Consider the following 17,500-nt stretch of genomic DNA (forward strand, 5'->3'; position numbering starts at 1 on the left):
CTCTCCTTATGGATGTTTAGGATACACTGAGCTCCTCTCTCCTCTCTCCTTATGGACGCTTAGGATACACTGAGCTCCTCTCCTCTCTCCTTATGGATGCTTAGGAGACACTGAGCTCCTCTCACCTCTCCGAAATGCGTGAGTCTCACGCTCAATGTATGAGACTTGAAAGCCCTGCATCCACTAGGGTGGGGATTGAACCGCCAACCCCCTGATTGAAAGACAGACCTGCTACACACTGACCCATAGCTGCATAGACGAGTATTATCGGCTTCATATTAAAGTATCAGTAGTAAAAGTACACAAGTATTATTGGTAGTATTTTACTTTTACTTTGAAGTAGTACTTCGATAGTATTTAATTTTACTTTGAAGAAAATTTTTAACAAAAGAAACCCGGAGTTTAAGTTTGAAAGAGAGGAACTTCCTGTAAGCTTCAGCTTGTGGTTCCTGGAAACTGCGCGGAGTGAGCCCTCCTCCCCGCGGCCCCGCCCCGCGCAGTGCGCTCAGGTGGTTGCACAGCACGGAGGAAAGCGACGGGTCAGTCCGCCATACAGGCCTCTCTCTCGGGTCAGCGCGGCGCGACGCCTCGGCACTACGCACGGAGCAGCGCATCTCTGCCGGGTGTTCCGGACTCTGTGGCCCAGGTGTTCCGGACTCTGTGGCCCAGGTGTTCCGGACTCTGTGGCCCAGGTGTTCCGGACTCTGTGGCCCAGGTGTGGCCGCTCTACCTGCGGGTTCTCTTGAGGGGCCAACATGCCGGAGCTCATCAGCGTGACGGAGTTCATCCAGGAGACCAATGAGGACTTCAAAGCGCCGACGACCTCCAGCTTCACGACCCGGATGTCCCACTGCAGGAGCACCGTGGCGGCTCTGGAGGAGGTGGGCCACACACACACACACACACACACACACACACACACACACACACACACACACACACACACACACAGAGACACAGAGACACACAGAGACACACACAGAGACACACACAGAGACACACACACAGAGACACACACAGACACACAGACACACACACAGACACACACACAGAGACACACACAGACACACACAGACACACACAGAGACACACTCTTACACATATCTATATGTGTGTGTATAACACACATTTATACACACATACATGTATAATGAAACACACACTGAGTGTAAATGAAGTGAAGTGTGTCTCAGTATAAATGAAGTATGTCTCTGTGAGTGTAAATGAAGTGAAGTGTGTCTCTGTGAGTGTAAATGAAGTGAAGTGTGTCTCTGTGAGTGTAAATGAAGTGAAGTGTGTCTCTGAGTGTAAATGAAGTGAAGTGTGTCTCTGAGTGTAAATGAAGTGAAGTGTGTCTCTGTGAGTGTAAATGAAGTGAAGTGTGTCTCTGAGTGTAAATGAAGTGAAGTGTGTCTCTGTGAGTATAAATGAAGTGAAGTGTGTCTCTGTGAGTGTAAATGAAGTGAAGTGTGTCTCTGAGTGTAAATGAAGTGAAGTGTGTCTCTGAGTGTAAATGAAGTGAAGTGTGTCTCTGTGAGTGTAAATGAAGTGAAGTGTGTCTCTGAGTGTAAATGAAGTGAAGTGTGTCTCTGTGAGTGTAAATGAAGTGAAGTGTGTCTCTGAGTGTAAATGAAGTGAAGTGTGTCTCTGTGAGTGTAAATGAAGTGAAGTGTGTCTCTGAGTGTAAATGAAGTGAAGGTGTCTCTGTGAGTGTAAATGAAGTGAAGTGTGTCTCTGTGAGTGTAAATGAAGTGAAGTGTGTCTCTCTGAGTGTAAATGAAGTGAAGTGTGTCTCTGTGTGTAAATGAAGTGAAGTGTGTCTGAGTGTAAATGAAGTGAAGGTGTCTCTGTGAGTGTAAATGAAGTGAAGTGTGTCTCTGTGAGTGTAAATGAAGTGAAGTGTGTCTCTGAGTGTAAATGAAGTGTGTCTCTGTGAGTGTAAATGAAGTGAAGTGTGTCTATGTGAGTGTAAATGAAGTGAAGTGTGTCTCTGAGTGTAAATGAAGTGAAGTGTGTCTTTGTGAGTGTAAATGAAGTGAAGTGTGTCTCTGAGTGTAAATGAAGTGAAGTGTGTCTCTGTGAGTGTAAATGAAGTGAAGTGTGTCTCCAGGCAGTAAAGTGTTTCTCAGTGAAACAGGAACAGAGAAACTTCCTGCTGGTGAAGCCGTTGATTCTTCATCATTTTGTAAGAGTTGCTTCTCTGTTTTGCAACTCAGAGATGAGCGTGCACGTGACGAGCGTGCACGTGACGAGTGTGCACGTTTAACTGAACAATATGAGGAACTGCATCAAGAGGTCAAAGGTCGGCGGTGAAGGCTGAGCATGTGATCACATGATGCAGTGGATTGAAATGTTTGAGGACTCCAGAAGAAGAACTTTAAGACGAAGGAGGAACAGTAATAAGAGATGAAGATGAAGACGAAGACGTCCTGTGCGGTTAATCAACAGAAGAAGAAGAACTCAACATGTTGAAGAAGTGAAACTAATAAACAAAAAAAACAGTCCAGCTCTGTTTCTGCTGGTCCTGACTCTGCTGGTCCTGACTCTGCTTGTCCCCCTTCAGGCTCTGGACCTGGACCGATCCGTTCTATACAAGATCAAGAAGTCTGTGAAGTCCATCAACTCGTCTGGTCTGGGTGAGCTGTGTGTGTGTGTGTGTGTGTGTGTGTGTGTGTGTGTGTGTGTGTGTGTGTGTGTGTGTGTGTGTGTGTGTGTGTGTGTGTGTGTGTGTGTGTGTGTGTGTGTGTGTGTGTGTGTGTGTGTGTGTGTGTGTGTGAGATCCGGTCTAGAGGCCAGGTGGACTACATGATTACTGGACTATTGGACTATTGGACTACTGGACTACTGGACTACTGGACTACTGGACTATTGGACTACTGGACTACTGGACTACTGGACTACTGGACTACTGGACTACTGGACTACTGGACTACTGGACTATTGGACTACTGGACTACTGGACTATTGGACTACTGGACTATTGGACTACTGGACTTCTGGACTACTGGACTACTGGACTATTGGACTACTGGACTACTGGACTACTGGACTTCTGGACTATTGGACTACTGGACTACTGGACTATTGGACTACTGGACTACTGGACTACTGGACTACTGGACTTCTGGACTACTGACCACTGGACTACTGACCATTGGACCATTGACCACTGGACTACTGGACTATTGACCACTGGACTATTGACTACTGGACTATGGACCATTGGACTACTGACCATTGGACCACTGGACTATTGGACTACTGGACTATTGGACTACTGGACTACTGGACTACTGGACTACTGGACTATTGGACTACTGGACTACTGGACTACTGGACTACTGGACTATTGGACTACTGGACTATTGGACTACTGGACTATTGGACTACTGGACTACTGGACTACTGGACTATTGGACTACTGGACTACTGGACTATTGGACTACTGGACTACTGGACTATTGGACTATTGGACTACTGGACTATTGAACTACTGGACTACTGGACTACTGGACTACTGGACTATTGGACTATTGGACTACAGGACTATTGGACTACTGGACTATTGGACTATTGGACTACAGGACTACAGGACTACTGGACTACTGGACTATTGGACTACTGGACTACTGGACTACTGGACTACTGGACTACTGGACTATTGGACTACTGGACTATTGGACTATTGGACTATTGGACTACTGGACTATTGGACTACTGGACTACTGGACTACTGGACTATTGGACTACTGGACTATTGGACTACTGGACTACTGGACTATTGGACTACTGGACTACTGGACTACTGGACTATTGGACTATTGGACTACTGACTACTGACCATTGGACCACTGGACTACTGGACTATTGGACTACTGGACTACTGGACTATTGGACTACTGGACTATTGGACTATTGGACTACTGGACTATTGGACTACTGGACTATTGGACTACTGGACTACTGGACTACTGGACTATTGGACTACTGGACTATTGGACTACTGGACTACTGGACTATTGGACTACTGGACTACTGGACTATTGGACTACTGGACTATTGGACTACTGGACTACTGGACTACAGGACTACAGGACTACTGGACTACTGGACTATTGGACTACTGGACTATTGGACTACTGGACTACTGGACTATTGGACTACAGGACTACTGGACTACTGGACTACTGGACTATTGGACTACTGGACTATTGGACTACAGGACTACTGGACTATTGGACTACAGGACTACAGGACTACTGGACTACTGGACTACTGGACTACTGGACTATTGGACTACAGGACTACAGGACTATTGGACTATTGGACTACTGGACTATTGGACTACAGGACTATTGGACTACAGGACTACAGGACTACTGGACTACTGGACTATTGGACTATTGGACTATTGGACTACAGGACTACTGGACTATTGGACTACAGGACTACAGGACTACTGGACTATTGGACTATTGGACTATTGGACTATTGGACTACTGGACTACAGGACTACTGGACTATTGGACTACTGGACTATTGGACTACAGGACTACTGGACTACAGGACTACTGGACTACTGGACTACTGGACTATTGGACTACAGGACTACTGGACTACAGGACTACTGGACTACTGGACTATTGGACTACAGGACTTTACTGAGTTTAACTTGAGACGCTTTAGTGACGCTGCTGCTGGTGAACAGAGACCAGGATCCACAAAAACCAGGATCACAGAGACCAGGATCACAGAGACCAGGATCAACAAAAACCAGGATCAGTGAGACCTCACTCAGGGTTTTTCCTGGGTCAAAATGGGTCTTCGGTGCTCCCAAAAAATTTTATCTAATAGATTGACAATTAGAGATGCACCGATCAGGTTTTTTGGTGCCGATCACTGAAATCAGTATCTGCCGATCCGATAATACCGATCACCGTCGATTGAAGCATTCTATTTATTGTGTAGCATTATTGCTATGAGGACGATGAGGAAATACATATATAAAGCACCTCAAACATTAAAGAAATTACAGATTTCTTTAAACATTTAGGACTTTTACTTTGAAAAATGTCCTAATTGATTCATTAAAATTGTTTGAATGCTATTGTAGGGGAGTTCAGATATGTATGGAATACATCTGCATCATTCATTTCCTGGAACTCTTGGGGAAATCTATATACAGGACTTTGTTTAACATACAAAAGTCTGACTTATTTTTATAAACTCTTCCTTGGTACAGTAAACATGTTTTAATGTTAGCATAATTTAAGCTAAATCTCAGAAACGATCTCTAAAGATACAAAATCAGTTCATTGTTTACTTTTATAAGCTAGTGAATGATTTGTCGACATCTTATTCTGAAAAACGGATGTTGTTTCACGTGGTTCTTTCCGCTAACTTTGCAAAACCGGATGTTGTCACATAAATCCTTCGCTAACTTGATCAAACCCTCTCGCTCCCGATGGAATGTGTTTAGCGTGAGCATCTCTAGGGGCTCAGAGCCTCAGACATGTGAGAGTCGGCTGAGTCGACCCAGAGATTCAACTCGGGGGACGGGGACGCCGCTCGGTGGTGAGGATCCCCTCTGACCTCTGACCTCTGCGGCCCTCGCCGGGCGCATCGTCTCCGTTGCGCCGCGATTGAAACGTCTCTGATAGTTTTTCTCTCAGATGTTACGTCATCTGATCGGCCGTTTTGAGAACGCCGATCAAAACCGATAATGGGAATATTGGCCGATATGGATCGGCGTTGATCAGATCGGTGCATCCCTATATAGTCCAGGTGTATTGGTGCATGTCGGGCTGTTGAGTGACCAGCAGCTGGCCGCTCTGTCCATTCACCTCACAGTTGCGTATTGATCAGACAAGAAGACACGCTTATCAACTCCATTACTATTGATCCAAACAGAACGAGGGTTCGGCTGTAGCCTCCTTGAAACATACTATTGAGAACATATTCGCTGACATGCACGTGATGAACACAGTTTTGTTGTTGTTGTTTTTTTCCCATCGCGGACTTTTTTTGCCTTAAGCGTTCGGGAAAACGGCTTAGGCGCGCGCCCAAATTTTCTCTATGCAGGAAAAACCCTGCTCACTGAGACCGGGATCAGCCGGTCTGAGGCCTCGCTCAGTGGGCGTGCTCAGACAGGTGTAGTCTCACCTCCACATTCCTGTCATCGCGGCCGCGTCCCAGCATGCCGAGCGAGAGGAGCTGCGACCTTTGACCCCGATGAACCACGAGAGCCATGTTTCTGTCTGGAGGAGAGTTCATACATGTGTATGTATATATATATACACATATATATATATTAGGGCTGTGAAACGATTAAAAATTTTAATCGGGTTAATCACAGGTTTTTGTGGATTAATCATGATTAATCACATATTACCGATATTCTCGGTATATTTTGTGAGAACATAGAGATTTATGACAAAAGACGGATATATACATTTATACATTCTTCTATACAATGGTGCTGCAACTCAGCAGTTATTTAGCAGTTTTCTTCCATATGGAACATTAATACATCTTCATCCTAAACAGAATGTTTAACCCTCCTGTTACCTTTCGGGTCAATTTGACCCCATTCAATGTTTAATGTCGGTGTTCTTTGGGGTCAATTTGACCCCAGGCTGTTTTTCACTGTGTCAAACATATCAGAAATATCAACTTTTTTATTTATTTAAAGGGCTATTTAGGTAGTCAACAAACAAACATAAAGTACCTCACACTTAAACTTGGGAAGCAATATTAATTCTAATAATTTTCTGGAGGTTTTAATTGCTGGGGTCAAATTGACCCCGAGGGTAAAATATGTTAGTAAATGTAAAGGTAACAGGAGGGTTAAACAGAGCATGTTTCTCTTGTTTGTCAACCATTAACTCCACCATGATACAATCTAAAGGCCTCTAGTCTTCCTCTAGCAGCTGCTGAGGCAAACTGACTGTGTGGGTTTTCTTCATGAACTGGGCCGTGATGAAAGGGACGGCGGGGACACCGCTGCAAAGCTGAAACCTCACCGGCCCGGACAGGTGGACAGATTGACAAGTGACTTTGTTTTGCTCGGTTCCGATGCGCGCAAGACGGAGCTCTGTGGCGCGCCAGACGGAGATCGATAAGTGTTAACGCAACGCGAAGAGACAGAGATGACATGCTGCTGTGGAGATACGATCAACAACAGACGTTTAGTTTAATAAAAGAACAAAGACGTGCTCTAGAGAACATGTCACGCGCGCGGGCCAATCTCTTTAATGTCATGCGATCTACCGACACTACGCGCGATCGACTGGCAGGTCGCGATCGACGTGTTGAGACCCTGATCTACAGGAAGTAAAAGTCGTAACAAGGTTTCCGGAGGTGAACCTGCGGAAGGATCATTACCGATGAACAGACCGTCTGCATGAGAGCGGACAGAGTTCAGATTGAAGTGGTGGATTGGAAGCTCATTTTGCAAGTGACTTTTTTTTCGTCCCGACGACCAACAATAGACGGATTGGAAGCTCATTCTGCGCATGCGTTAAATGCGTTAAAAAACAACAACTAGTTAAACCTGTAATTGAATTAACTGAGTTAACGCGTTATTTTTCACAGCACTAATATATATATATATGTGTATATATATATATTATATACATATGTGTATATATACATATGTATATATATATATATATATATACATATGTATATATGTATTTATATATGTGTATATATATATATTATATACATATATATATACATATGTATATATATGTATATATACATATGTATATAATATATACATATGTATATATATGTATATATATATGTGTATATATATTTATGTGTATATACATATATTTGTGTATATATATATGTATATGTGTATATATAGTAATGTATTAGATGTCGTAATGTATTACAGTAGTCATGTAATAACAGTAGTAATGTAATAACAGTAGTAATGTATTAGATGTAGTAATGTATTACTGTCGTCATGTAGTAGCTGTAGTAATGTAATACAGTAGTAATATATTAGATGTAGTAATGTATTACAGCAGTAATGTATTACAGCAGTAATGTAGTAGCTGTCGTAATGTAATACAGTAGTAATATATTAGATGTAGTAATGTATTACAGTAGTAATGTATTACAGCAGTAATGTAGTAGCTGTCGTGGACTCAAGGCCTCTCTGGTTCCAGCTCATGTGGACTACGAGGACCAGTACGTCCAGTCCCTGGAGAGGTTCGGGGACAGCTGCGTCAGCAGGGAGGACGTGGAGGTGGGCGGGGCCTTCCTCAAGTTCTCCGTGTTCACCAAAGAGCTGACGGCTCTCTTCAAGAACCTGGTGAGGGTCTGAGGGTCTGAGGGTCTGAGGGTCTGAGGGTCTGAGAGGTCTGAGGGTCTGAGGGTCTGAGAGGTCTGAGGGTCTGAGAGGTCTGAGGGTCTGAGGTCTGAGGGTCTGAGGTTCTGAGGGTCTGAGGTCTGAGGGTCTGAGGTCTGAGGGTCTGAGAGGTCTGAGGTCTGAGGGTCTGAGGTCTGAGAGGTCTGAGGTTCTGAGGGTCTGAGGTCTGAGGGTCTGAGGGTCTGAGGTCTGAGAGTTCTGAGAGTTCTGAGGGTCTGAGGGTCTGAGGTCTGAGGGTCTGAGGGTCTGAGGTCTGAGGGTCTGAGGGTCTGAGGTCTGAGGGTCTGAGGTCTGAGGGTCTGAGGGTCTGAGGTCTGAGGGTCTGAGGTCTGAGGGTCTGAGGTCTGAGGGTCTGAGGTCCCAGCGCCGCCCGGCTTCGGGCTTCCTGTGCGCTCTAATGCCACTTCCTGTTTTGCAGCTGCAGAACATGAACAACATCATCACCTTCCCTCTGGACAGCCTGCTGAAGGGAGACCTGAAGGGGGTCAAGGGGGTGAGTCTCAGAGGGGGAGGAGCTAACGGATCTGGGAGGGGGAGGGGCTAATAGATCCAGTCGATGCCAGGAGGGGGAGGAGCTAAAAGATCCAGAATCTACCAGGAGGGGGAGGAGCTAACAGATCCAGAGATCCAGTCTCTACCAGGAGGGGGAGGAGCTAACAGATCCATAGATCCAGTCTATGCCAGGAGGGGGAGGAGCTAACAGATCCATAGATCCAGTCTCTACCAGGAGATGGAGGAGCTAACAGATCCATAGATCCAGTCTCTACCAGGAGGGGGAGGAGCTAACAGATCCATATATCCAGTCTCTACCAGGAGGGGGAGGAGCTAACAGATCCATAGATCCAGTCTCTACCAGGAGGGGGAGGAGCTAACAGATCCATAGATCCAGTCTCTACCAGGAAGGGGGAGGAGCTAACAGATCCATAGATCCAGTCTCTACCAGGAGGGGGAGGAGCTAACAGATCCATATATCCAGTCTATGCCAGGAGGGGGAGGAGCTAACAGATCCATAGATCCAGTCTCTACCAGGAGGGGGAGGAGCTAACAGATCCATAGATCCAGTCTCTACCAAGAAGGGGGAGGAGCTAACAGATCCATAGATCCAGTCTCTACCAGGAAGGGGGAGGAGCTAACAGATCCATAGATCCAGTCTCTACCAGGGAGGGGGAGGAGCTAACAGATCCATAGATCCAGTCTGTGCCAGGAGGGGGAGGAGCTAACGGATGCAGCTTGTAATGAATGTGTAATAACTAGGGCTGTCAATCGATTAAAAAAAATTAACTAATTAATCGCACATTTTGAAATTCATTAATTGCGATTAATCGCAATTAAAAGTTAAAAGTTCATTCTTTTTAAAGACCAAACTTCACACAGAGCTGTGTTTCAAAGAGGCTCCTACCTATAAAGTGCCAGCGAGGTATTTAATATCATGAATGATAAATTGTTTCTTCAGTGAAACATCAGATTAGTAAAAAAGAAAGAAGTATATAGAGACCCCATTGGTCCTGTCATCTTTACCACTGAACAGCAGAACCAGTGGCCTTGGTGACTGACTGACATTCACATATGTCACGTTAACCCTCTGGAGGCTGGGGGCATTTTATACATTTTACAACAACATGTAAATTCACCTTTTAAAGGCGTTTGCATATGACACACCCCCACGTGTTCTACATCAAACATTCCAGAACAATCTCAGCTCTATTCAATGAGGCTCAGTTGTCCTAGTGCCGTGTTCTCTGCTCTCTGACTGAAAGGCTGCTATAGAGCGTATTCACTCACGTGACCACAACAAACTCTGGCGGCCATGTTGGGGTCCCACCACGGCATTGTTTTGCTTGTTTGTATGCCGCTCTTCCCTTAGAAATGACCATTATATCCTGAAGGAGACACGATTTCAGTTCAAAGCGGTGTGCCTTGTGATTATGGTGCTGTGCCTCATTGTTGGATGTGGGACTAATGATTCAGAATATGGGTTTATCAGCTCAACAAGACAGGCTGTTACTTCAACTTGTCATGCATCTACTTCGGCGTATGAGCGTTAGGACTATTCTGTTGCTACATCGGGTTGTGGGCACGTTTCCATTGACTCTCGTCAATAATCTCTTTTTGCTTTTTTCACGAAATAAAATCAATGTCTTTCACTTGCACAAAAGGAACTGTGGATGGAAACTTGGGAGGAAGCCATGAACATGGCAACTCCGTCGGGCGATGTCTGCCTTTACTCTGTGATTTATTTCAAGGTAAAATAAAACACTGTCTCCATGGGAACAGCATCAGCACGGCCACCAAACAGTCACTGCTGGTCCTGAAGGAGCTGGAAGCCGCTTCATCAGACACTCGTCCTAGAGGCGGAGCTGTGACTACGGATCATATATGAACCCAGACACGGGGCGCTCGATGTTCCCACATTGGTGGTATTTCCACAACAAGTATAACGCAGAAATAGTTGTTAATGTCCCATGGTCGATAGCGGAAATGAAAACTGTTTTACAGAAATGTGACCGGGCTCTGTGCTGGTAACTAGGGGTAACTAGCGAATTAACCACAAAGTGTTGAGCGAGTAAAATCAGGTAAAAAAGCGTTGCGAATATTCAATTCCAACCGCTGAAATCTTTCTTTGGTAATGCAGAAGGACACGAGGTTGCTGGGCTCTCGCATAATCAAACAGAGGACACGATAGGAGGTCAACTTCTTCTGACATTTAATAAGTGAGACCCCAAGATGGCCCGATTGAGATTCTGATGTCACGTGAATACGCTCTATAGAGCCTCACCTGTGGTGAGAGGTCCTTTGTGATTTACTGAGTGTTCATTGGTTGTTTTTTTACCGAAATGTTGACAGACAAACGGATTGACCAATCACGGTGAAGGTTTCGTGTGACGAGTTCTTTCCGCGCCGCGTCCCCCGACACGTCGCCCCTTCGTTCCTCTGAGTATCAGAGGGGGAGACGGGAGGAAGGAGAGCAGGAGGAAACCCGACTGATTCATCCACGAGTTTAACTCATTTATGCTCCTTATTTTCGTGGAAAAATAATTGTTCTAAAAACGGAAACAGTGTTAAACCGTACTGCCGCGGTTTGACACTCAGGGGAGTGAAAAAACTTCAACGAACACCGGAAGTAAACAAAGTTGTGTTAATTGCGTTAAAATATTTTAGTGCGTTAACGCGGCCAAATTAATCGCATAGATTAACGAGTTAACGCTGACAGCCCTAGTAATAACAGTTCTTATTACATTCTGTTGTTGGGAATGAATGCCGCGATGTGATTGGTCGGTCTGACATGATGACGTCACTTTTCAGGATCTGAAGAAGCCGTTCGACAAATCCTGGAAGGACTATGAGACCAAACTGTGAGCTCCACGTCTAATCAATGCAGAAAAGAGCCCCAGAGTCCTTTACGTGGAACTCAAAGACGTCTTCTGGCGTTGAGTCTCTGACCTTTGACCCCCAGGGCGAAGCTGGAGAAGGAGAAGCGGGAGCACGCCAAGCAGCACGGCATGATCCGCACCGAGTTCAGCGGAGGAGAGATCGCCGAGGAGATGGAGAAGGAGCGGCAGCTGTTCCAGCTGCAGACCTGTGAGGTGAGGAGGTCCACAGCACCTCCTGGAGGTCACGAGACCTAGACCACTTCCTCTGTCCACAGCACCTCCTGGAGGTCACGAGACCTAGACCACTTCCTCTGTCCACAGCACCTCCTGGAGGTCACGAGACCTAGACCACTTCCTCTGTCCACAGCACCTCCTGGAGGTCACGAGACCTAGACCACTTCCTCTGTCCACAGCACCTCCTGGAGGTCACGAGACCTAGACCACTTCCTCTGTCCACAGCACCTCCTGGAGGTCACGAGACCTAGACCACTTCCTCTGTCCACAGCACCTCCTGGAGGTCACGAGACCTAGACCACTTCCTCTGTCCACAGCACCTCCTGGAGGTCACGAGACCTAGACCACTTCCTCTGTCCACAGCACCTCCTGGAGGTCACGAGACCTAGACCACTTCCTCTGTCCGCAGCACCTCCTGGAGGTCACGAGACCTAGACCACTTCCTCTGTCCACAGTACCTCCTGAAGGTCAACGAGATCAAGGTCAAGAAGGGCATCGACTTCCTCCAGAACCTCGTCAAGTATTTCCACGCGCAGTGCAAGTATGTTGTTCTGCAGAAGGAACCTCGAGAACCTTATCAGGGTCTATATGGGTCTATAGGGTCTATAAGACACCAACGAGTCCCTTCAGGGTCTATAAGCTACCAAATGGTCTCTTTAGGGTCTATATGGATCTATAGGGTCTATAAACTACCAAATGGTCTCTTCTGGGTCTATAAGGAGTCTAATTCAAATAGAGACAGGATGTATGTTTAGAAACATTTCATCACAGTAATTCTGGACTTCCTAAGAGGCCCAGGTCTCCTGGTCCAGGTAGAAGAGGCTCTGGTCTCCTGGTCCAGGTAGAAGAGGCTCTGGTCTCCTGGTCCAGGTAGAAGAGGCTCTGGTCTCCTGGTCCAGGTAGAAGAGGCTCTGGTCTCCTGGTCCAGGTAGAAGAGGCTCTGGTCTCCTGGTCCAGGTCCTCCTCTAACGATGTAATTCTCTTCAGTTTCTTCCAGGACGGCCTGAAGGCCGTGGAGAGTCTGAAGCCGTCTGTGGAGAAGCTGATGACGGAGATGACGACGGTGAGGGAGGGGGGGAGTACATGTACCTCTTAGATGTAGTGGATGTATAAAGTACTACATGTACCTCTAGATGTAGTGGACGTATAAAGTACTACATGTACCTCTTAGATGTAGTGGACGTATAAAGTACTACATGTACCTCTTAGATGTAGTGGATGTATAAAGTACTACATGTACCTCTTAGATGTAGTGGACATATAAAGTACTACATGTACCTCTTAGATGTAGTGGACGTATAAAGTACTACATGTACCTCTTAGATGTAGTGGACGTATAAAGTACTACATGTACCTCTTAGATGTAGTGGAAGTATAAAGTACTACATGTACCTCTTAGATGTAGTGGACGTATAAAGTACTACATGTACCTCTAGATGTAGTGGAAGTATAAAGTACTACATGTACCTCTTAGATGTAGTGGACGATAAAGTACTACATGTACCTCTTAGATGTAGTGGACGATAAAGTACTACATGTACCTCTTAGATGTAGTGGAAGTATAAAGTACTACATGTACCTCTTAGATGTAGTGGACGATAAAGTACTACATGTACCTCTTAGATGTAGTGGAAGTATAAAGTACTACATGTACCTCTTAGATGTAGTGGAAGTATAAAGTACTACATGTACCTCTTAGATGTAGTGGAAGTATAAAGTACTACATGTACCTCTTAGATGTAGTGGACGTATAAAGTACTACATGTACCTCTTAGATGTAGTGGAAGTATAAAGTACTACATGTACCTCTAGATGTAGTGGACGTATAAAGTACTACATGTACCTCTTAGATGTAGTGGAAGTATAAAGTACTACATGTACCTCTTAGATGTAGTGGAAGTATAAAGTACTACATGTACCTCTTAGATGTAGTGGACGTATAAAGTACTACATGTACCTCTTAGATGTAGTGGAAGTATAAAGTACTACATGTACCTCTTAGATGTAGTGGACGTATAAAGTACTACATGTACCTCTTAGATGTAGTGGAAGTATAAAGTACTACATGTACCTCTTAGATGTAGTGGACGTATAAAGTACTACATGTACCTCTTAGATGTAGTGGACGATAAAGTACTACATGTAGCTCTTAGATGTAGTGGAAGTATAAAGTACTACATGTACCTCTTAGATGTAGTGGACGATAAAGTACTACATGTACCTCTTAGATGTAGTGGACGATAAAGTACTACATGTACCTCTTAGATGTAGTGGAAGTATAAAGTACTACATGTACCTCTTAGATGTAGTGGACGATAAAGTACTACATGTACCTCTAGATGTAGTGGACGATAAAGTACTACATGTACCTCTTAGATGTAGTGGAAGTATAAAGTACTACATGTACCTCTTAGATGTAGTGGACGATAAAGTACTACATGTACCTCTTAGATGTAGTGGATGTATAAAGTACTACATGTACCTCTTAGATGTAGTGGACGATAAAGTACTACATGTACCTCTTAGATGTAGTGGAAGTATAAAGTACTACATGTACCTCTTAGATGTAGTGGAAGTATAAAGTACTACATGTACCTCTTAGATGTAGTGGACGTATAAAGTACTACATGTACCTCTTAGATGTAGTGGAAGTATAAAGTACTACATGTACCTCTTAGATGTAGTGGACGTATAAAGTACTACATGTACCTCTTAGATGTAGTGGAAGTATAAAGTACTACATGTACCTCTTAGATGTAGTGGATGTATAAAGTACTACATGTACCTCTTAGATGTAGTGGATGTATAAAGTACTACATGTACCTCTTAGATGTAGTGGACGTATAAAGTACTACATGTACCTCTTAGATGTAGTGGATGTATAAAGTACTACATGTACCTCTTAGATGTAGTGGAAGTATAAAGTACTACATGTACCTCTTAGATGTAGTGGAAGTATAAAGTACTACATGTACCTCTTAGATGTAGTGGAAGTATAAAGTACTACATGTACCTCTTAGATGTAGTGGAAGTATAAAGTACTACATGTACCTCTAGATGTAGTGGAAGTATAAAGTACTACATGTACCTCTTAGATGTAGTGGAAGTATAAAGTACTACATGTACCTCTAGATGTAGTGGATGTATAAAGTACTACATGTACCTCTTAGATGTAGTGGACGTATAAAGTACTACATGTACCTCTTAGATGTAGTGGACGTATAAAGTACTACATGTACCTCTTAGATGTAGTGGAAGTATAAAGTACTACATGTACCTCTTAGATGTAGTGGACGTATAAAGTACTACATGTACCTCTTAGATGTAGTGGAAGTATAAAGTACTACATGTACCTCTTAGATGTAGTGGACGATAAAGTACTACATGTACCTCTTAGATGTAGTGGACGATAAAGTACTACATGTACCTCTTAGATGTAGTGGACGTATAAAGTACTACATGTACCTCTTAGATGTAGTGGACGTATAAAGTACTACATGTACCTCTTAGATGTAGTGGAAGTATAAAGTACTACATGTACCTCTTAGATGTAGTGGACGTATAAAGTACTACATGTACCTCTTAGATGTAGTGGACGTATAAAGTACTACATGTACCTCTTAGATGTAGTGGAAGTATAAAGTACTACATGTACCTCTTAGATGTAGTGGAAGTATAAAGTACTACATGTACCTCTTAGATGTAGTGGAAGTATAAAGTACTACATGTACCTCTTAGATGTAGTGGACGATAAAGTACTACATGTACCTCTTAGATGTAGTGGACGATAAAGTACTACATGTACCTCTTAGATGTAGTGGACGATAAAGTACTACATGTACCTCTAGATGTAGTGGACGATAAAGTACTACATGTACCTCTTAGATGTAGTGGACGATAAAGTACTACATGTACCTCTTAGATGTAGTGGACGATAAAGTACTACATGTACCTCTTAGATGTAGTGGAAGTATAAAGTACTACATGTACCTCTTAGATGTAGTGGACGTATAAAGTACTACATGTACCTCTAGATGTAGTGGACGATAAAGTACTACATGTACCTCTTAGATGTAGTGGACGTATAAAGTACTACATGTACCTCTTAGATGTAGTGGAAGTATAAAGTACTACATGTACCTCTTAGATGTAGTGGACGTATAAAGTACTACATGTACCTCTTAGATGTAGTGGACGTATAAAGTACTACATGTACCTCTTAGATGTAGTGGAAGTATAAAGTACTACATGTACCTCTTAGATGTAGTGGACGTATAAAGTACTACATGTACCTCTAGATGTAGTGGACGTATAAAGTACTACATGTACCTCTTAGATGTAGTGGACGTATAAAGTACTACATGTACCTCTAGATGTAGTGGAAGTATAAAGTACTACATGTACCTCTTAGATGTAGTGGACGTATAAAGTACTACATGTACCTCTTAGATGTAGTGGACGTATAAAGTACTACATGTACCTCTTAGATGTAGTGGAAGTATAAAGTACTACATGTACCTCTAGATGTAGTGGAAGTATAAAGTACTACATGTACCTCTTAGATGTAGTGGACGTATAAAGTACTACATGTACCTCTTAGATGTAGTGGAAGTATAAAGTACTACATGTACCTCTTAGATGTAGTGGACGTATAAAGTACTACATGTACCTCTTAGATGTAGTGGACGTATAAAGTACTACATGTACCTCTTAGATGTAGTGGACGTATAAAGTACTACATGTACCTCTTAGATGTAGTGGAAGTATAAAGTACTACATGTACCTCTTAGATGTAGTGGACGTATAAAGTACTACATGTACCTCTAGATGTAGTGGACGTATAAAGTACTACATGTACCTCTTAGATGTAGTGGAAGTATAAAGTACTACATGTACCTCTTAGATGTAGTGGAAGTATAAAGTACTACATGTACCTCTAGATGTAGTGGACGTATAAAGTACTACATGTACCTCTTAGATGTAGTGGACGTATAAAGTACTACATGTACCTCTTAGATCTGAACTAGTGGTCATCAGTATCTGGTGTTTCTTCTTCTGTGGTGTCCAGATCAAGCAGACGCAGGACGGGGAGAGGAAGCAGCTGACTCAGCTCCGAGACGTGCTGAAGGCGTCGCTGCAGTCCGAGCAGAAGGAGGTGAGGGGCAGGACGGTGGACTACAAATATGGCGCCTGAAGCTGTTATGTGTGCTAGCCGGCAGGACGGTGGACTACAAATATGGCATCTGAAGTTGTTGTGTGTCCTAGCCGGCAGGACGGTGGACTACAAATATGGCGTCTGAAGCTGTTGTGTGTGCTCCGCAGGACACTCAGGCCAAGCAGAGCGCCGGCTACAGCCTCCACCAGCTGCAGGGCAACAAGGCCCACGGCACCGAGTGCGCCGGGGTCCTCTACAAGAGGAGCGAGGGGTGAGTGAACTCCCACAATGCAACTGGTCAAATGACTCCCACTGAAGTACACAGGTGAGGTCGCCTCATCACCTGGTTGTTCCTCC

General features: G+C 44.1%; 1 protein-coding gene across 1 annotated transcript in view; it reads left to right on the forward strand.

Moving 5' to 3' along the window:
• The first annotated feature begins 93 nt into the window (after positions 1–93).
• asap2b (ArfGAP with SH3 domain, ankyrin repeat and PH domain 2b) overlaps positions 94–17,500 on the forward strand; it is a 33,750-nt gene continuing 16,343 nt past the window's right edge. Inside the window, exons 1-10 of the mRNA XM_056428440.1 lie at positions 94–881; positions 2,564–2,636; positions 8,181–8,326; positions 8,802–8,876; positions 11,687–11,736; positions 11,838–11,967; positions 12,444–12,529; positions 12,976–13,051; positions 17,057–17,143; positions 17,311–17,414. Of these exons, the coding sequence (XP_056284415.1) occupies positions 756–881; positions 2,564–2,636; positions 8,181–8,326; positions 8,802–8,876; positions 11,687–11,736; positions 11,838–11,967; positions 12,444–12,529; positions 12,976–13,051; positions 17,057–17,143; positions 17,311–17,414 (953 nt within the window). The 5' untranslated portion in view covers positions 94–755. The remainder of the gene's footprint in view (positions 882–2,563; positions 2,637–8,180; positions 8,327–8,801; positions 8,877–11,686; positions 11,737–11,837; positions 11,968–12,443; positions 12,530–12,975; positions 13,052–17,056; positions 17,144–17,310; positions 17,415–17,500) is intronic.

The sequence above is a fragment of the Pseudoliparis swirei genome, chromosome 12 (assembly GCF_029220125.1).
Source record: "Pseudoliparis swirei isolate HS2019 ecotype Mariana Trench chromosome 12, NWPU_hadal_v1, whole genome shotgun sequence".
In the NCBI taxonomy this organism is placed as follows: domain Eukaryota; kingdom Metazoa; phylum Chordata; class Actinopteri; order Perciformes; family Liparidae; genus Pseudoliparis; species Pseudoliparis swirei.